The sequence below is a fragment of the Bombyx mori genome, chromosome 4 (genome assembly GCF_030269925.1).
Source record: "Bombyx mori chromosome 4, ASM3026992v2".
NCBI lineage: Eukaryota > Metazoa > Arthropoda > Insecta > Lepidoptera > Bombycidae > Bombyx > Bombyx mori.
Window position 1 is genome coordinate 936,976 of NC_085110.1, and position 20,568 is coordinate 957,543.

At 43.3% G+C, this 20,568-nt stretch overlaps 1 protein-coding gene and 1 long non-coding RNA gene across 3 annotated transcripts in view; one reads left to right on the forward strand and one right to left on the reverse strand.

Moving 5' to 3' along the window:
- Positions 1 to 20,568, forward strand: part of LOC101746347 (laminin subunit alpha lam-3) — a 150,379-nt gene that overhangs the window by 122,752 nt on the left and 7,059 nt on the right. The window contains exons 23-48 of one of the 2 annotated variants that reach the window (XM_038010598.2): positions 287 to 493; positions 1,011 to 1,259; positions 1,824 to 2,002; positions 2,335 to 2,596; positions 3,466 to 3,637; positions 4,345 to 4,551; positions 5,120 to 5,628; positions 6,132 to 6,368; positions 7,141 to 7,379; positions 7,880 to 8,118; positions 8,733 to 8,943; positions 9,097 to 9,170; positions 9,838 to 10,004; positions 10,559 to 10,720; positions 11,224 to 11,381; positions 12,390 to 12,623; positions 13,085 to 13,256; positions 14,074 to 14,233; positions 14,816 to 15,054; positions 16,297 to 16,498; positions 17,053 to 17,168; positions 17,471 to 17,649; positions 17,990 to 18,122; positions 19,159 to 19,311; positions 19,895 to 20,026; positions 20,395 to 20,547. In XM_038010598.2, coding sequence (XP_037866526.1) covers positions 287 to 493; positions 1,011 to 1,259; positions 1,824 to 2,002; positions 2,335 to 2,596; positions 3,466 to 3,637; positions 4,345 to 4,551; positions 5,120 to 5,628; positions 6,132 to 6,368; positions 7,141 to 7,379; positions 7,880 to 8,118; positions 8,733 to 8,943; positions 9,097 to 9,170; positions 9,838 to 10,004; positions 10,559 to 10,720; positions 11,224 to 11,381; positions 12,390 to 12,623; positions 13,085 to 13,256; positions 14,074 to 14,233; positions 14,816 to 15,054; positions 16,297 to 16,498; positions 17,053 to 17,168; positions 17,471 to 17,649; positions 17,990 to 18,122; positions 19,159 to 19,311; positions 19,895 to 20,026; positions 20,395 to 20,547 — 5,145 coding nt within the window. Of the gene's footprint in view, positions 1 to 286; positions 494 to 1,010; positions 1,260 to 1,823; positions 2,003 to 2,334; positions 2,597 to 3,465; positions 3,638 to 4,344; positions 4,552 to 5,119; positions 5,629 to 6,131; positions 6,369 to 7,140; positions 7,380 to 7,879; positions 8,119 to 8,732; positions 8,944 to 9,096; positions 9,171 to 9,837; positions 10,005 to 10,558; positions 10,721 to 11,223; positions 11,382 to 12,389; positions 12,624 to 13,084; positions 13,257 to 14,073; positions 14,234 to 14,815; positions 15,055 to 16,296; positions 16,499 to 17,052; positions 17,169 to 17,470; positions 17,650 to 17,989; positions 18,123 to 19,158; positions 19,312 to 19,894; positions 20,027 to 20,394; positions 20,548 to 20,568 lie in introns of those variants that run through there. The other variant, XR_005244604.2, reaches the window with a different exon arrangement.
- On the reverse strand, positions 13 to 2,453 carry LOC134201868 (uncharacterized). Its single transcript, XR_009977123.1, has 3 exons — positions 2,316 to 2,453; positions 1,814 to 2,011; positions 13 to 457 (listed from the first exon to the last, which is right to left on the reverse strand). It is a non-coding gene; the product is annotated as an uncharacterized LOC134201868 (long non-coding RNA).

Consider the following 20,568-nt stretch of genomic DNA (forward strand, 5'->3'; position numbering starts at 1 on the left):
TAAAAAATACTCCACTGTTGCACTTTTATTGTTATTTTCTAAAATCTTATATTATTATAATTAAAAATTAAGTGACACCTTTTTTACTCTCTGTCATTCTTTTTTCTTTTTTTTTACCGTTTTCTTTCCCGTTACCTCATGTCTTAACGCTCCGTGCAACACTCTCTTCATACGTTCCGTTGTTACCAATCCTAAATGAATATATTAATGGACGTAACTTATATTATTATTGGTGGTAGCTTTTTGTTATCTTGTAAGGACAGTATAAAACATTGATATTGAACAGGAGAACGTTGTGGGGGAGAAGTGCGAGAAGTGCCTCGAAGGCACGTTCGGTCTGGCCGCGGAGAACCCCGTCGGCTGCACGGCTTGCTTCTGCTTCGGTCGCGCGGCGCAGTGCTCACAGGCGGAGCTGGCGCGGGCCGCCGTGCACGCGGCCTCGCCCCTACACATAGAGCTGCAACGATCCAAAGACAATACTGCTATCACCACCGTGAGTAGCGTCCTTTATTTATGTACTAGCTGATCTGGCAGACTTCGTAATGCCTCAATCGATAAATAAAAGCTTTTGTATAAAATAAACTTCAAACAAACAAAAGAAACTGGTCCGACGGGGAACACATCAAAGGGAAAACAAAATTGTTATTTTTATTTAATTCCGAACGTTTTCATATTTATTTACCTTTTAAACCTTCTCTGGACTTCCACAAATAATTTAAGACCAAAATTCGCCAAATCGGTCCAGCCGTTCTCGAGTTTTAGCAGACAAACGAACAGCAATTCATTTTTATATATATAGATAGATCTATAGAGTTCTTTAGCGAGATTCGGGAATCTGTTAAATATCATATGTTCCATGATAAGCAGCAAACTTATCATTGCCGGCCCCCTGGCATTACAGATATCTATGAGCGACAGAACTTGCTTGTCATTATTAGTTGAGCCGTAAAACAATTGCCTGATTAGCTAATAAAATACTGTCTTCACGAACTTTATCTATCTTTGTTCAGATGGACCAAGATTCTCTCTTAGCGATTCACACGCACTCGCCCGAAGCCACCATCAGCCTGCCATGGCCACCGGCTCCGGTCTACGTGGAACTCGACAAGCGCTTCCTTGGGGATCGAGTGACATCGTACGGTGGACTCATCAAGTTTCGAATAGAGCAGGAGGGGGGAGTGGAACTAGATCCAGAAGTAAAGGCCAAGTTTCCATTGGTCAGGATATATGGAAAGAACATTGTGCTGGACCATTACGAGGTATGAAAAAACGTGTTTTTCATCCGCCTGAGTTGTTCATTGGCTTTACGTTTGGCGCTTGGAAACGATGAGGAGTGAGGTATAGTACATGCTGATATCTCCGTCCTCCTAGAAGCCTCCTTCCTGATCCTCCTCCAACGTACCTGTAGTATTGGCTAATACTATTTCATTTGACGGGCTCGAACTGTAACCACCAAGTCAGTCGTAGCCACTTTGCCTTCTTTTTTTATTTATTGCTTAGATGGGTGGACGAGCTGACAGCTGGTGTTAACTGGAGCCTGTAGACATCTACAACGTAAATGCGCCACTCACCTTGAGACATGACTTCTAAGGTCTCAGTACAGTTACAACGGCTGCCCCACCCTTCAAACTGAAACGCATTACTGCTTCACGGCTAAAATAGGCAGAGTGGTGGTACCTACCCATGCGGACCGGTAAGAGTGCTACCACCGGTCTCCTGCGATATCAACACCAGGACAGGTCATAAGATATTCATGACTCTTGGTAATGTTATTCAAAAGAATATGAACTCAAGTAGGTAATTCTCATCTTACTTCCAACCAGCACGTGCCTCCTTTAAACGGGAGTTACTCGATCCGTCTCCACGAGTCGCTCTGGTGGGTCCGCGGCCACAACGCGCAGAGCTCCCGCGCCGCGCTTATGCTGGCGCTGCAGAGGGTCGACAGGATCCTGCTGAGGGTCACCACCAGAGCGCCCAGATATGATGAACACGTCCATGCTTTGTGAGTAGTCTATAACAGCAGGCTTCTTACAATAATAATACGATTATTTAAGAAAATACAAGTTTTTTGTTTTAATGTAGTTCGCAATTGATTGATACAGGGCGGAATGGAACATGTTGATTAATCTTTTCTATATGATTGTAACTTTAAATGTACATAATTATATCATACATTTTAGTCTATAACATGGCTTCGCTTCATATTGCTGTATCATGAAATGAAATTCATCATTTCCACAGAATACTAAATAACGTGAAAGAAAAAAAAACATAAGGATTATGAAATATGAGTTTCATTGAATATATCAACTTACAAATGTCTTTTTCCAACAGGCTATTAAACGTGTCTCTAGACACAGCCATTCCGGGCCTGAGTCGCTCAGCCCCAGCGTTAGGGGTTGAGATCTGCGCGTGCCCTCGCGGCTACTCCGCCTCATCGTGCCAAGAACCAGACATAGGCTTCTGGATGCCACCACCGAGGGTCCACTTGTCTACCGTGAAGGGAACCATCGTTATCAGCCTGGAAGGAGAAGCGCAGCCTTGTCATTGTCATAACAGAGCTACGAAGTGCGATCCAGAAACTGGATATTGCTTGGTAATTTATTGGCTTGAATTTTGATTATTGACTTAAATGGCTTTTGATAGGTTGAGTGGGTCGAAGTCAGAGCGTACTTTTTTTTTCTTTTTTTTTATTGCTTAGATGGGTGGACGAGCTCACAGCCCACCTGGTGTTAAGTGATTACTGGAGCCCATACACATCTACAATGTAAATGCGCCACCCACCTTGAGATATAAGTTCTAAGGTCTCAGTATAGTTACAATGGCTACCCCACCCTTCAAACCGAAACGCATTACTGCTTCACGGCAGAAATAGGCGGGGTGGTGGTAGCCATCCGCGCGGACTCACAGAGGTCCTACCACCAGTAATTACGCAAATTATAATTTTGCAGGTTTTACACGATGTTATTCCTTCACCGTGGAAGTCAATCGTGAACATTTGTTAAGTACGTATTTCATTAGAAAAATTGGTACCCGTCTGCGGGATTCGAACACCGGTGCATCGCTTCATATGAATGCACCGGACGTCTTATCCTTTAGGCCACGACGACTTCAAAATCTACTATCCTTTTGTCATATCACTGAAACTACGTGGTTTTTTTTTTGTAATTTTAGAGATATTTCTGTTCGAGTAAGATTTGCCCCTGTGCTCCAAGTATCACTACATAGTATAAAACAAAGTCGCTTTCTCTGTCCCTACATCCCTATGTAATTAAATCTTTCAAACTACGCAACGGATTTTGATGCGGTTTTTTTAATAGATAGAGTGATTGAAGAGGAAGTTTTATAAAATATGTATAATAACATCCATTAAATAGTGGAGAAATCAATAATAAATTACAGTTTCCGATGCGAAGCGAGGGCGGGTCGCTAGTTAGATAGTAAAATAATGATCATGGTCGCCAGAACTGCACAGCTGGTACAGGTGGGCCCCGCTGCTCGGTGTGTGCGGCAGGATTCTACGGCAACCCCAGCGCTCCTGCCGGCTGTCAGCCCTGCCCTTGCCCTTCCAGGGGCAAGAATTTCGCGTCTGGTTGTAACGTTGCAATGGGCAGAGTGCAATGCCTCTGCAAACCAGGTCAGTATAGTGGAGCTTTTAATTGGACGTGAATTTCTTCAATTTAAATAAACTTTCCATAATTTGATATAGTGTTTTCAATAACTGTAGAGTTGATTATAATATTCGGACATCTACCTCAATCTTAATTTACTTTATTTTTTTCTTGCATAGAAGGGTGGACGAGCTCACGACTATCATCGACATCTACAACGTTAATGCTGTCACCCACTTTGAGATAATAGTTCTAAGGTCTCAGTTTTTACAGTACAAAGGTCGCCCCGGCCTTCAAACCGAAACGCATTATTGCTTCACGGCAAAAATAGGCGGGGTGGTGGTACCTACTCGTGCGGACTCGCAACACGTTTACCACCAGTAATCACCACTTATCATTAGTATCATATTATTTACGTTTGATTTGGTTGCTTTTTTTTTATTGCTAGATCTATGGACGAGCTCACAGCCCACCTGGTGTTAAGTGGTCACTGGAGCCCATAGACATCTACAACGTAAATGGCGCCACCCACCTTGAGATATAAGTTCTAAGGTCTCAGTATAGTTTCAACGGCTTCCCCACCCTTCAAACCGAAACGAATTTCTACTTCACGGCAGAAATGGGCAGGGTGGTGGTACCTACCCGTGCGAACTCACAAGAGGTCCTACCACCAGTAAATCAAGTTTTTAATTTCCCGGGAGCTTGTCCAGTATACCCTGTCCAAACTCCGCAGGCTACAGCGGGCCGCGATGCGAGTCGTGCGCCGTGGGGTACCGGCGCGACGCGGCGGGCGGGTGCGCACGCTGTACGTGCGGGCGCGGCGCCGTGTCGCGGTGGTGTGACGCACACGACACGTGTCGGTGCCGGGACTACGCCACCGGGCCCACGTGCGACACCTGCCTCGCCCCCAGGACTTACATGGACACCGATGGATGCATGCGTTAGTTTCGCAATTTATTATAGGAATTATAATACAGTGAATAACATAGGTACCTCATACGACAACAAAATTGTCTGGATCAATTTTTACATAAAATAAACATAACATTACCTACATTAAATTAAAATTTGTTATTGAGAACCTATTTTTTTTAAGTCGCTTGAAAATAACATAATATTGTCAGTACAGCGACGATATGCATATAGAGGGAAATTTAGAATCGCGTCAACTAGGATTTGAATAATCTAAATTAGTGAATACTATTTAAAATTGATGTTATTTTAAGACTCGATTGACACTCTTCGACTGCCGACGACATTATCTCTTGTTTGTTGCATTACGGATGAGTAGACTGGACGGCCACCACTAACGATCATATGGCCTCATCTGTATGTAGCCTATCTTACTCCTCTCTAGAACCCTTGGGGCTGCTATCGATACCCAGATAAAAAATAGATCATAGATCGGGTATTCCAGTAACTACACTTACTCTATTAGTTGGCACAATTTATTATGATAATAAATACATTTACAGTGGAAATTTTAATAAAAAGAAGTCTGTTTTCAGCATGTGACAACTGCACTCAGACATTATTGGACTCAATTGAAGAAGCCTCGTCGAATTTACGCAAAAATGCCAATCCGGCCGAATTAAAGCGCATCCCCAAACCATTCCCGGCTTTAAGAGAGTTCGCACGCAATACTACAATCCTAAAAACCGCCTATGATTCTTTAAAGAAATACCTAGAAAACGTTTCAGGACTAGATAATTCGATCGCGAATTTAGAAGCAACAGAACACAGACTGTTTACAGAAGCGAATCGATTAAAGTCGGAAGCTTCTAGACGGTCAGCAGAAGGAGACTACCTGAGCTTAGAGAGCGTTAGCGCTTTGGAGGATGTGCTGCAATTGAGGAGGAGGTTGGGCGAGCTGGTGGAGGACCTGGATGAGTTCGCGAGAGGGGAAAAGCATTTAAGTGCTCACCGAGCACTGAAGGAAGCGAGACAGCTTTTAAAAGAAATCAGGAATGTTCAGCTTACTGATTTCACCGCTTCGGTTAATGATGTTTTTGATATGGTAATTTACTTGAATTAATGCTTCAGTGCTTTCAAGCTTGATCCATCCCAAAATAATGTAAAATATTACATCTTTTGGTCAGATTTTTTGGAACGAAGTTCCTTATGGTACGATGCAGAGGGGTACCCTAACAGGGAAAAAACATCCGTAACGTAAAATTTTTATTAGTAAGGCACACAGTGTACGACTTAACTTTGTAATAACGTACAAAAATGACATATTTTTTTATCATTCATTGACCACGATCTCAGAGCGTTCGTTTGCGCAATACACTAAGTCTTATGCAAACAACCGTGAATGAAGTGTGCCACAATAAGTTCGCACGTTACCGAATGACCGTGGGTTGTTACGAAACCTCCAGTTTTATTTCCTTTATACTTCGAATAGAACTTATAATTAATATTTTTATAATAAGGAACTTTGTTCCTATCCGGTATCCCACTACACCGCACTTTTTTTTTGCAGTTTTACATTACGATAATATTCGATTATTCTTCCTTCAGGCGAACCTTCAGACGACATCACTCAAAGAATATAAATATCGAATCGATGATACGTATAAGCGGGTGAAGAAACTCGGTGAAGCGCTGACCGAGTGGGAGCGGAAAGCAGCTGACCTCCACCGTCTGGGCCAGGCGATGTGGGACGCCGGCGACCAGCTTGTTCAGCTTCAGGAGAAGGTGAAGCCGAGACTTGCTGCGGTCAGAGATATCGGACTCAGATGTCGACTGATACTTGAAGTAAGAAATTACGTTTTTTTTTTATTGCCCTTGCAAGTAGACGAGCATACGGCCCACCGGATGGTGAGTGGTTACCGTCGCCTATGGACTTCAGTAATGCCACAGGCAGAGCCAAGCCGCTATGTATGCTTCCCCTGACTGTTATTATACATTGAATACATTGTGTTTACAGGTTGATCTCGTGTTTGAGTTTATTAATTGAATAAGTCCTGATGTTTCGAACTAAGTTGTAAGGAACGCGCGATTTAGTTCCAAAACGTGCAATTAGTTTAAAGTCTTTGAAATGTAATATTTTGAAGAAAATCAAAGATAAAGGTTTGGGTCGCATTATACCTAACTGTTTGTAACGTAGATGTCATAAAATATAAAAAATACTACGGCAAAGGTCTGAATTGCACTAATAACATTTACAAGTTAAAATTTCACATAATAATAGCTCTTACTCGGCTGATAATATAAGTAATATTTCTGGCAAAATCATTATTGGAGCTTCGGTCTATTTGACAGAAACACACGCGAGATTTTTTCATTTTCCCCAAATAGTGGGTCCAGCAATTTTTTGCTATATGCACACTTTGATAATTATAGAAAAAATTAGCACGTAAATACGAGAAAATAAACAGATATATAAATAAATATGTTGACAAAGGTATCAACTTGATTTGTATATCGAACGCACCCGCTGATATCATGATATATTTCAGTAAGAACCGGATTAACGATGCGAACAATCACAATACTGTGGAATAACTTTTTTCTCCACCACCCTTAGGACATAAACTCCCTATCCACAAACAACTTTACCGACGCAATCGGAGCCATCCTGCTTCAATCTCAGACCCTCGCAATCAAGTTTCCCAGCATCGACGCGGAGCTAAAGGTGCTCACCCTTGCTGCTGAGGAGAAGGAGGGCATCCTATATAGTCTAACACCAGCTTACAGGCAGAAGTACTTGGAACCGGTCGAGAAACACGTCAAGCAGTTGGCCGAGAAAGCTATCGAATATAAAAAGTAAGTGTTTCTATTAAATTTTCTAAAGTTTTTGACGTGACAACGTCTTATAATTCGATTGAGCCGGCTGCACGCACGAAAAAACATGACTCAGAGCGAGGTAACACCGCATGGTGACGCTCGTCAATTGTTTATAGCAACGATAATTGCGGCAATAAAGGTAATGATTCTTTCGATATTAAATATATGTTCAGTGATATATTGTCGAATATTCGTACTTTCATAATTAAAATAAATAGCATCGGTCCGCTAGTGCAGCGATTGTAGGTTATGCTATAAGTAATTGACAAATCTATAACAATAAGTTAACAGAACTATTTCACGATGAGTAAAAAACCATTCCATCAGTATTCTCTTATGACGTTGTCACGTTCAACTATCGTCAGTAAACCGACTTTACAGACAACCGATTTTTTTTTCAATCATAATGAAAGAGCCGGCCGGCGTTAACAAACCTTACACTACGGAACCAAACCAATGTTATTATTATTTCGTACCAGTCTATTTGCGGGAAGTCGCGCCGCAGCTTCCCTGGGCGTGTCGGCAGCGCAGGCCTGGTCCCGGGTGGCCTCCCTAGTCCAGGAAGCCAGTGAGGCAGCAGAGGAGGCGACTAGAGCAGCCGCAGCCGCCTCCAGTCTCGCTCGCGGCTCAGAACCCATGCTGCAACTCGCCGGAAAGGGGAAGAACAGTTCTGAAGATCTAAAGATGAGAGGAGCCGCTGTGTTGGCCAGAGCTGAAGGTTCGTTAAGTTCTAAGTAGTCTAAAAAAGTTTTGGGCTTTTTGCCAATGTTGAGATATTTTAATTTATTACCTTTCAATAAAGTAAAATAATTATGAATGACATTTAGTAAATAAAACTGTCCTTCCTTAGATTTAGTTTTGGGTCACTACTGTAGATGTTGTTACCAATTGTGACGTCAGTAATAAAGAACTAATACATAGTAATGAAGACACCGTTTATTCCGTAAGATGGTACATGTGCTTACATAAAGACCGGCGCCGGGCAACTGGTGCAGCGTAATGCAATAACTGCATGCGCAAGTGCTTACGTGTCCCTACATCGATTATTACTTTAAATGTTTTTGCCTCAAATATAAAAGAATGCGTTAAACTTAATAAATACTATATGTTAAACTTCATAAATATGAAAAACTTAATAAATAGACATGCTATACAGTTTGAAGGTCAATTTGAGGCCGATGCGGTAATAACTGACTACCATATCTAACGTGAAGACAGTATCCATTTCCTGATAGAAGCACAAGTAGCTTACCTTCAAGTTTGACACGAGGCTGTTGACCCCGTGCATCTGATCCAATGCATTTTGGTACTTAATGACAATCGTCTGTACAGCCCTAGGCGTAGAGTTGGAAGGCTTAGCCCACGCCACGGACGCGACCAGCGTGACGGTGCGCGGCGCGGCGTGGCGCGTCAGGTCGCTGGGCGCTCGGCCGGAGGCGCGCGTGCTGCCCGTGCTGGAGGCCGCCAGCGCCGCGGCCGACAGACTGTTCCTCACCACGCGAGCCCTGTACGACGAGGCCAGCGATGTCAGGCGGCTCATACGGTACGTGTCCACTTCGATAAAGGCTTTTGACAGAATATGTCAAATTACTGTTCTAGTGCGTTCCAATACACGGTGTCCCATGTCAATTTGAATTAAATTAAATAAAATCTTTCTTAATGCGTACTGTATAAGATGTTTTTCGCATTTCCTCAGGTATCACATAAGGAAGCAGCTAGCTGAACTACAGCGTCACGGCGACACCGCGCTAGGAGCCGCTCAGGAACACGGTAAATACTGTTCATGTTTCTATTAAGCTTCTGTACATGTGTATATCAAATTATCAGCCTGCTGGCATATTGTATCAGGAGCGTGTTGTCACCCAACCGACGACATCCCTGTACTATCTATTACTAAGCAATCGTGTAGTTCAGCTTGAATATTATTGATGTTATCGTGTCTTACACGTTGTTATTATTGGAGAGAGATACTTTCTATTACAAAAACCCTTTCACTGTGGCAAAAGTGGGCCGTTTTGTGTGCGGCTTTACTTCGGACTATTGCCTTATCACGTGTCGCTGTATCGTTCTCTCTCAAACTCCCCATGACAATCTTAAAGTGACACTGATATGAGTAATAGAGCAGAGTAGAGGCCCCCACGATAGGTTTTTTTTATTGCTTAGATGGGTGGACGAGCTCACAGCCCACCTGGTGTTAAGGGGTTACTCGAGCCCATAGACATCTACAACGCAAATGCGCCACCCACCTTGAGATATAAGTTCTAAGATCTCAGTATAGTTACAACGGCTGCCCCACCCTTCAAACCGAAACGCATTACTGCTTCACGGCAGAAACAGGCAGGGCGGTGGTACTCACCCGCGCGGACTCACAAGAGGTTCTACCACTACCAGTAAAAATGAAATGAAAGAGTAACGTTTAAACGTTGATAAACACCAGTGTCTCAGATCCGCGGGAACACGGCCCGCGGCGCCGAGGTGGCGGACGCGCTCGCCGCCGCCGCCGCCGCCCGCGCCCGCCAGCACCGCCGCGCCGACCGCACGCTCCGACCCGCGCTCGCCGCGCTCAGGGACAACATCGAGAGGGCCCGGCATGCTGCCGATTCGGTAAATCTACTTACAATTAAATCGTTACGAGACTTAATTTTTTTTATTGTTTAGGTGGGTAGACGAGCTAACGGCCCATTTAATGTTATTTGGGTTTCCAGAGCCCATAGACATTGTAATGAAACACATACAAGTTGGTTCAATACTGATTTATTTTTAAGACACCCTCACTTACAGTTAGTTATATTGAATGCATGACTTACGTCATTATAAATATACTACAAACATCTACAACGTAAATGCTGCCACCTATCTAGAGATATAAGATCTAAGGTCTCAGTTTTTATACTCGTAGTACAACGGCTGCCTCTACCTTTAAATCGAAAAGCATTACTGCTTCACGGCAGGAATAAGCAGGATGGTGGTGTCTACCCGTTCGGACTCACAAGACATCCTACCACCAGTAAAATAACATCGTATCACCCGTTCATCATATAAAATCTTTCAATAGAGGACTTTAAGAAGTCTTAACAGCAGGCCGCGACTTAAATCTGCCCTACTGATTTCTTTGAACTTCATCAATCACATTTTAAAACGAAATGCTTTTACCACAGATTTCTGTATCACTGACCTCAAGTCCCGGAGCGCCTGCGGGTTGCTCCCGCGCTTTTCCTACCGATGGCGCGTCAGGTGCCGTCACACAGATCGCCATCGACGTGTCCTTCGACAATACTGTCAGAGACGGACCTCTCATACATTTGGTTGGCGAAATACAGGTATTTAATGGAAAAGTTTAATGATGTTAAGGAATTTGAAGCAAGTGCTAAAATCATAGAGTAATAAAGTCCGTTAGATGTGCCTTGTCGATGAATCCGTGATTAAATACTAAAATTAGTAGTCAATGAAAAGTTTATAGATTTATATAAGATTGAGCACTCGCAACACTTAATATGATATAGTTTTTTTCGTTTTTTTTGTGCCGTATACTTTTATAAATCTCAGAGTTATTGTCTTAGCTTCATTATGTCAGATGATTTTAATCAGATGGTTTTCGTATTTAGAGGTGATATTCGCCAAGACTTTTAATAGTTGTGATAGCTAGTGTAGATTTTATACAAAACAGATGATTATTAAAGTAAAGGATAAAATAGTAAAAGTAACGTCTAGTAATGCTTGCAAGCATCGAGAACATTCCATTTAAAGTTATAACCTTAAAATATGTGCTTAAACTGAATGTACTGTCTGCAGATTCATTATTATTTTTGGTACCGTCCGACAGAATGACGTAGAAACTTACATGAAACTGGTGGTGGAGAAGCAAAGGTTGAAGTTGACGTGGAACCTGGGGGGTGATGAAGGGCTGATTCTGCATCCTCAATTGCTCCAATCTACGCACGACGACGCCGATCATACGTCGTATAGAATCGAGATTGAAAGGTACACCCTATAAAACTGTTGTTATTTTCGCTGTTGATAGGCTGACGAGCTCGTAGATTACCTGATTTATACAGGCCTGATGTTGATATCTGCTGTCCCACTCTTCAAATCGGAACGCACGATTGTTTCGCGCCATAAATGGGACGAATAATGTAGACTACTTGTGCGAACTTAGGATACGCCTCATCTTCTATGTGTGTATGGGCTCCGACAATTACTTAGCAACAAAACAAATTCATGTCACATTCAACATACAATCACGCAGAACAATACAAGAGACTAGTCTTGTTTACTTTTTCTAATTGCATTAACAGATAAACGAGGATACGATCCACCTGATGGTCAATGGTCACCGATGTTCATGAACATTAACGATGCCAGGGCACAGTTTAGCCGCCGCCTAACACTTAAGCCTCTTTAAGAGACTAGTTTAAAACAAAAACTCACAGCGGTCAGGCAACCGTGGACAAAGAGCTATCTGTGTAAATAAACTGTTGATCATTTCAAACGATTACTTAGAGCACTCCCAATGAGACATACGCTACAGAACACGAACAGAGCTGAAATCCCTCGTATCATAGTCCATGAAGGCTGCAGTGTACCGTTTAGCGACGAGGGCAATTTTTTTTTTTTTTTTATTGTCCTTGTAGGCAAACGAGCATACGACACGATGGTGAGTGGTTACCGTCGCCCATGGACTTTAGCAATGCCAGGGGCAGAGCTAAGCCGCTGCCTACAACCTACCTTTTTTTATTTTTTTTAACGCTGGGGAATCCGTTTACGGATACCCGGTCGAGGGGGGTAACGGACCGGGTTATGTCGGACTCCGGCGCCTCCTGAGAGGAAGAAGGGGAGAAGAGAAGGGCCGAGGTCCTTCACCTCCCCCAATTTCTCACAGGAGACTACGCCTTGAAAAAGGCGCGCGAAGCACTTGCCTCGCAGAACGACTACCGACTAAACCCCATCGAGCCTACAACCTACCTATTAAATTGCAGTTTACATTTCCAGGATATGGAACGTTGTGGAGTTGCGCCTGGAGCAGGCCGGCGGGGCGGTGACGTCAGCGCGGAACAATAGCGCGCGGGGGGCGGCGCTGCGGGTGCGGGGGCTGTGGGCGGGGGACGCGGCGGGCGGGGGGCTGCCCGCCTGCGTGCACGCGCTGCGCAGTGCGGGCCGCCCGCTCGGCTTGTGGCGCGGTGTGGGCCAGCCTAAAGATGCCGCCTGCACCGGCTGTACGCACAGGTTTGAAGCACGTCTCCGCACTACCACAGATTATTGCACTACCTAGTGTAGTTTCAAAAACCAGCTAACAGCTGTACCCACGTATGAATGAACGTCGCGGCAGATATAGATAAAACTAGCACCATCGCGTGCAAGCAATGTTCACTTATTATTTCTCCTACCTATGCTGATAGCCTTGAGAGGCTATTTCAGCTTCTCGGGATCGGGAATGCGACCCACTGAGAAACTCAGTGGGCTGTGTCTATGGGTTAATTTAATTTACTCGTCGAGCTCTTCGTCGCAAGCGACGGGTTCGACGAGGGATGTAGACGTCCGTCGTGTTACATTGCGGGCACGGCCAGTTATGGCGGAGATTAAAGTCATAATGGATGTATAAAACAACTCATTTTATTTTAATACATACTCTATATCTTTATAATTTAGAGTAACTAACGCCTCAATATATTTCTGTGCATCATCAGATGGATGAGTTCGGGGCGCGGCGACTCCATGACCTGGTTCGACGGGGCTGGTTACGTAGAGCTACGTCGCTCAAGACTGCGCCCCGTTGACAGAAGGCAATTCTCAATAGCATTCACCTTCCAAACGAGAGACGAAAATGCTTTATTATTTATGGCTACTGACATTGCCAATGTGAGTGGTACAGATGATATTAATTTATCCCCGAACTTAGGATGAGCTGCATGGACTGCTCTCGACAAAAAATCATTGGATCGTCTCGTCTCATGTTCTTCATGAACCCATAGAAGACAACTAATACTATTGATTAACTTACCTTGGGACAGAAGTTCAAAGTCTCAAATACTTAATACAAAAAGCACCTGCTTCTCTAAGCAGGTCGGTGATAATAATCCGTGGTAACTCAGACAGTGCCACCAGTTTTGAACTTAAGGACCATATTCACTCAGACAAAACAAATGGGCATTTAATTTCTTATTGCTGAACAGCTTCATGGCCCATCTGCTATTAAGTTGCTTCTACAACTGTTTCTTACTGGTGGTAGGACCTCTTGTGAGTCCACACGAGTATGTACCACCACCCTGCCTATTTCTGCCGTGAAGCATTAATGCGTTTCCGTTTGAAGGATGGGGCAGCCGTTGTAGCTATACTAAGACCTTAGAACTCATGTCTCAAGGTAGGTGGCGGCATTTACGTTGTAGATGTCTATGGGCTCCAGTAATCACTGAACACCAGGTGGGCTGTAAGCTTGTCCATCTATATAAGCCATAAAAAATATAAAAAATAAAACAATCAATAGTGACTGCCAGCTATCTTAAAAAACAAGTTCAAAGTATCACACGCATCAGCGAGTGTCTTCGGTATCAATCTCGAGCATATGTCTGAATCACAGAATGGCGGTACTTATGGTACCGCGTGTAGACTGCCTAGTCCCTACAGCCAATAAATGAACTGGTACGTAACTAGGTACTTAGAAGTAGTTCTTCCACAGAATCGTTCAGTGTCAATAGTAATGCGTGAATGCCGAGTGTACTTTATAGTCGAGTACACAGGATCCAGGCTGGAACTGGTGGCCCCCGGACGCCACTGTGACGGGAGGCCGGCACATCTGCAGGCCATCAGGGCGTTTGCCGCAAATAATCTTGAGAAAGGTACTGTGTAACACCGGGAAGAGGAAGCAAACAACGTATTTCTGATACATTTGATGAGATATTTTAATTGGTTCTTGACTTCAGAGTAAGTTCTCATGTTATGGCCTTGGTTGGGTATTGTTATTATTATATTTTAACAAGATAACGAATAAGATCATTGATGTGTTGATTAGCATCCGATTTTGAGTCAATCTTGGTCAATTGATTAGTGTATTGATCCTAACTGCTTTGGTAATTACTAATTAGATTTTACACATGACATGTCCTTCTTCAAAAGAAGCTTGTGGAGAGTATTAAGCAGTAGGCAGCAGCTTGGCTCTGCTCCTGGCATTGCTGAAGTCCATGGGCGACGGTAACCACTCACCATCAGGTGGGCCGTATGCTCGTCTGCCTACAAGGGCAATAAAAAAAATAAAAAAATTACACGACTGGATTGTGTTAGATTGTTGATAGTTTTGACAAGCTGTTTGAATGGTTATTGTATCTAATCGACACCACAGCGCGAACAGCCCTGCTGCATTAATAATAGAGGTTATGAAGAGCCCTATCGCAGACGTGTGAGGTTCGCTGGACTGTCCCCAGGCAGCCTGCGTGTTAACGGCGAGGAGCGGCTGGGCTCCCCCTCCCCGCCCGTGCACCTCCCCGCCGCGCTCCCCGACCTGTCCGCCGCGACGTATGCCGTGGGGGGTCTGCCGCCCGGACCCGCGGCCCCGGCGCCCCCCCTGCGCGGCTGTCTCGGAGCCCTGTCTATCGATAGAGAGGGCTACGACCTGCTGGACACTCCGACGAGACACGGGGTCGAGCCGAACTGTGGCGCCAGGGTGAGCTCACGTTGATAATATAGATTTTATTTAAACTATGGAGAATATAGAGGCTACTTTATACCTGCTGTAGACGATATTGTGTTTATCTATACGTGAAGCAAAAATGTTGTACCCCTTTTTACGAAAATTGCGCGGACGGAGGAGTATGAAATTTCCCACACTTATAGAACAAATAGAGAAGGAGTGCACAATGATAATATTTTTATAAAATCATGCATAAAAGATACATTAAATCAATAAAGAAAACATTACACACACTACCATCTATTTGATACACACACACACATATAGGTATATACTCTTTATTTATTGTCAAATTTTAATTAATGCTTAAAGTCTGTGGTCAAATTGAAAACAGATTAATATTGTTTTGCTTTATTATTATTTCTGTATTATAGTGTAGCCTTCGCGAAATATGTGATTATAGAAGTAAAGTCTTTGACAATAGAACCATAATAATGTTCAAACTTATTATTTAAATTTATAATTACAGTCGAATTTCGACTACCGGGCGACCACTAGTTTACTTACATACGTCAACAAGCCGTTTAATTAAGTGTAAAAAATAAACAATATTTTACGGATAATGATTCCCTGTAAGTCATCGCAGTGGCGTTCTTTATTGCAACTAAATGTTATTTAACAATAGCTACAAACGTGACGTAGGTATGCATTTTAAAAGTACGCAATCCATGCACACAACATTCAAAACAAATTCCACGTGTACATAATACAATAATGGACGCTTTATTCAGATCAAATAGTAGTCAAGTCCATAAACGACATACATTTAGTTGTTTATAAATTAATTTTGATCACAAAAACATATTTGAGCATTATAAATAGAGAAACAGATCACAACTAAGCGAGGGCTTCGCAACACAAGTCATCTTGGAAGAGGAGATAAACTATAGTCACTAAAATCGAATCTTCTCGAATCTTGCTTGAAAATAAGTGGAACAATCATTACTTTTTAAAGTAACGATTGTTCCAATTGATTTCCAACCAACCATGAACCAACGACATTGAACCAACAATGTTAAAACATGGTTTCGGCTCAATGTTGGTTTTAGTTAATTAGTTAGTTGGTTAGTTTTACGCTACCGGTATCCTCAGAGCCTTGAAGTATTAGTAGCATAATATAATAAAATTTGGTACATACAATAAACACCTTATGAGGCTGTTCAAATGTATGTACAGCTAGAAACATTTGAATTAATTAAATCGTTTTTCCCGCAGACCATCCGCTCGGCTATATTCGAAGGCTCAGGCCACATCGAGCTGCCATCGCCCGTCTTCCGCCGTAAAGCAGCGCTGGGCATCTCCTTCAGGGCTCGTGCTCCAGACGGCCTGATTCTCTTCAGAGCGCCCTCCAATCTGTCGGCTAACGAAGTGGACGAAGATGGTGACGGACATTTTATTGTGTTGGCTCTTATTAAAGGTAAGTAGCAATTGAGTATCTTAGGCTTTTTAAGTGGCTTAGATAAGTAGACAAGTTAACAGTCGACTAGGCTAATTTACTAGAGCTTATAGACCACAACATTGGTAAGGTTCAGAGGCTGTGTTCTCAAAGAGTCCTTAACCATTAGCGGCGGTTGGATTACTGTTCCTCATGTCTTTACCACTCATTAATAACGGATTATTTTTGGTGTGACGTCAGTAAAAAGGCTAGCCTAGCGAAACTGGCCGGAAATGTAAACAGAATCTACCCATAGATTAAGAACACGCTGCCGGCCACCCGTTTTTAAATTTATTTAAACTTAATTATAACTCTCGACCTTTCAACAAATCAACATCGAAATTTCAATGAGTTCACTGGCATGATGCTTTTTTGTTCGAAACACGTTAAAGAAACAGACAAATGGAATGCTCGCATTGGTAATGAAGACAACATCCAACCACCACACGTTGCGTCATGGAAGAAATAGAAAAGTTACTGTTGCACTCTACCTTCACACAATATAAAATAAAAACTTAAGGCATTTGCTTGAACAGGTGAGCTTGAAGTGATCGCGTCTGCTGGGAAAAGTGAGCTAGTTCTGCGGACCAACGGGACCAGGTTCGATGATGGAATGCTCCACACTGTCCAAATCACCAGGATACATAAACAGGTAATAGATAATAAGACTGATCTTCCGGGATGGGAGAACCTATTGTTCAAGTCCAATGCGATGGTCGGACCAGATACATTCCACTCGCAACGCTTTAGTCCAGGTTGTTATCCACACAGCCGAGGATAGGCAGGAGTGGCGCAGGATAATCCAGGAGAAAGTTGTTAGTGGAGGCCACGACCCTCAACATTGAGGAACAGCGACGCAAGGAGGAGGAGGAGAATGCTTAAGTCCACCTTGCTATGTAACATCCTAATATTAGACTTCACTAATGACCGACAATAATGGTGTTTTCATTTCAGCTGGAACTGTGGGTGGACGACGAGAGATTGTCGAGCGGTACGCTGCTTGGCAACGCGTTCCCATCCCGGCCGGGCGGTCTCTACCTGGCGGGTGTCGGACAGCCGGACAGCATGCGGATGTCACGGTTTCCTCTCGGACACTTCACCGGCACTCTCTCTGACGTCATTATCGATGCGCAGTATGTTTCAAAAGCTTAATGAGCATCACGTTATTATCTGTTAATTCTGAATTGGTAGTAGGCTGATTTTACAAGGATTGAAACATTTTTTCATTAAAGAATTTACATTCCCTGGTTATTTTTTATACTCATCATCAGCCTGTATCTCTGCACTGCTGGATGTAAGCCTCCCCCATGGTCCGCCACAATGAACGGTCCTCCGCCTTCCACATCAAATATTCTCCAGCTTATCTCCACAAGTCATCAGTCCACCGGGCAGGGGGGCGTCCAACGCTGCGCTGCGATGCGCTGTGCGACTCTTTTCTATACTATTCAATAATTAATCTCGTCTAAATTTCAGATTGATCGGTCTTGAGAGCGCCTTGAACTGGAGTGGAGCCCAGCTCGGTCGCGAGGACAGCGAGCCCCGGATCCAGCCCAGAACCGAACCAAGAGCCTTGCAGTCGCAACAACAAGACAACGGGTGTACGAAAGTAAGTTGATGAATCGACCCGAATAGCTCTTTATCAATTCATGATTTAGCATAAATGGATAAAGAAGTTCACAACCGAAGAAGACATGGATGGAGTGTGTGGATTACGATATGAGAGAGAGAAGTGTGAGTGCTGAGATGATAGCTGATTGGACCGGCTGACGAATGGAAGAGAAAAATTTGTTGTGCACCTAGTGGGATAAGTTGGAGAAAAAGAAGAAGAACCCACCTGATTTTAGCTAGCTACGGAGTCCATCGATACAAACTACCAATTGAATTTTACTGTCCCCCTCAAACTCGGAGTAATTATTGTATTTATTCTAATCACCTAAATGGAGGGCATGAACACGAAAAGATAGGATACCCCTCTTTACTTATATATTAATACGTGAAGCAAAAACTTTGTACCCCTTTACGCGGACGGAGGAGTACGAAATTTCCCACACTTATAGAAAACTAGCTGTACCCGTCCGCTTCGCTGGGCATTTAAAATTAACATTATTATTTCTCACCCCCACAAATATTCTCATCATTAACGCCCCCGCAACTGATGTAGGGAGTCCAACACTCATATAAATATTAGCTTATCCATTAGGTACAGGTATTTTCTACATGGATACCAAGTTTCAAGTCAATCGGATGCACGGTTCAGTAGTTATAACGGAACATCCGTAAAAACCACTGTAGATTTATATATTAGTATAGGAGTGCAGAATATTAATATTTTTTTTAATTATGCATAAAAATACATTAAATAAATAAAAAAACATTACACACACTACCACATATTTGACACAATACATATTTAGATATACTCTTTGTTTATTGCCAAACTTTTGTTTATATTGTTTGTCTATATTAAACTATGTATTATTTGTCTATAGTTGTAGTCTTGGCGAAATCTGTGATCATAGAATAATGTTAAAACTTATAATTTCAATTAATTATAGTTGAATTTTGGCTACTGTGGAACCACTAGTTAGCTAATTAGCCCGTGGTGTTCCAAGAAAGATTTTCAATGTTATTGTATATTTCAGACGATGTCGTACACGGTGGAGGCGGGCGCCGTGAAGTTCGGCGACGGGCCGCACAGCCACGCCGTGCTCCGGCTGAAGAAGCGCGGCCGGGACATCGCGGTCACTCTGCAGCTCCGCACCTACGCCACCGAGGGACTGCTGCTGCTGGCCCCGGTGAGCCGACCCGCCACCCGCCACCCACCCACCGAATAGTAGCAAAACAAACGCCATACCAATTCTGTCCCAACGCTAGGCTTGCGAGAAAGGACAGAACGATCCCTATCATAAACTTCAAACGCATATATCTCTGAACTTTTGGAACCAATTTCAATTATTGCTTCAAGACACGCATTATACTTAAATATTTTTTCTTATTTTTAAATGTTGATTTGACGAATGTTGAATTGTCAATCAGCAGTGAACTTGAACCAGACAGAGATAAAACTCTACGAAGCCAAAATTCTCTTTTTCCTACCAATGCTGATAGCCTTAAAAGGCTATTTCAGCTTCGCCTTAACTTGTAGGTGAGCTCACGGAGTTCAAACCGGGAGTGTTGCTAAAACTGGCCCCAGCAAGAGCCGTGCTTCGCAGAATCTACCACCGGATCGGAAACGCGACCCACTGAGAAGTTCCGACGAGAAACTCAGTGAGCTGCCTCTTTCTGAAGTCGATGTGCAATATATATCGCCAGGTCCCATGAAAGCTGTGGTAGGGACTTGTCAACCGAAATTAATTAGAAAACTTTTTTACCTTGCAGGGTTCAAAAGCAAAACCGAAGCATTACATAGCAGTGATGCTGCGAGATGGAAAGCTGCGTCTCGTGATCCGCGGCAGGAAGAGGAAGGAGATAGCGTTGAACACCTTCGTATCGGACGGCACTTGGAGATCTGTAAGTACCGGTTTTCCATTACATAATTATGCGATAAAGCAGAAATATTAATTAATTTTTTTTAGCGACTAAGCGTGCACGTAATATTTATAAATTTGTTACGGGTACTTGCTGAGAGAAACAGTACTCCTAAGGTATGTTTTCCCTAAAGTGTGTATCAAAAATTTCTGCCGCTTGTTGGTCGACGCCTCAAGTCAGAATAGAATTTATTTAGCTCAATGTTTTAAATATTCATTTTAATCTGAAAACAATTGCTTGGAAAAGTATTATTGGAAAAACTTCCAGAATCGGAAACACACATAATGAGTACAATTAATGTAATTAAAATGTTGTAAATTTAAAGTTATTCAAATATTTGTTTCGTGCAGCTCTCCATACGCTATGCGTCCGGCCGCGCCCACGTGAAGTGCGGCGGGGAGACGGGGGCGGGGCGCGGGGGGCGGGCGCACGTGGCCCCCCGCCTGTACGTGGGGGGGCTGCCCCCCTACAGCGACACGTCCGACTACACGCTGCCCAACAACGTGAGTATAAGCTTGGGGACC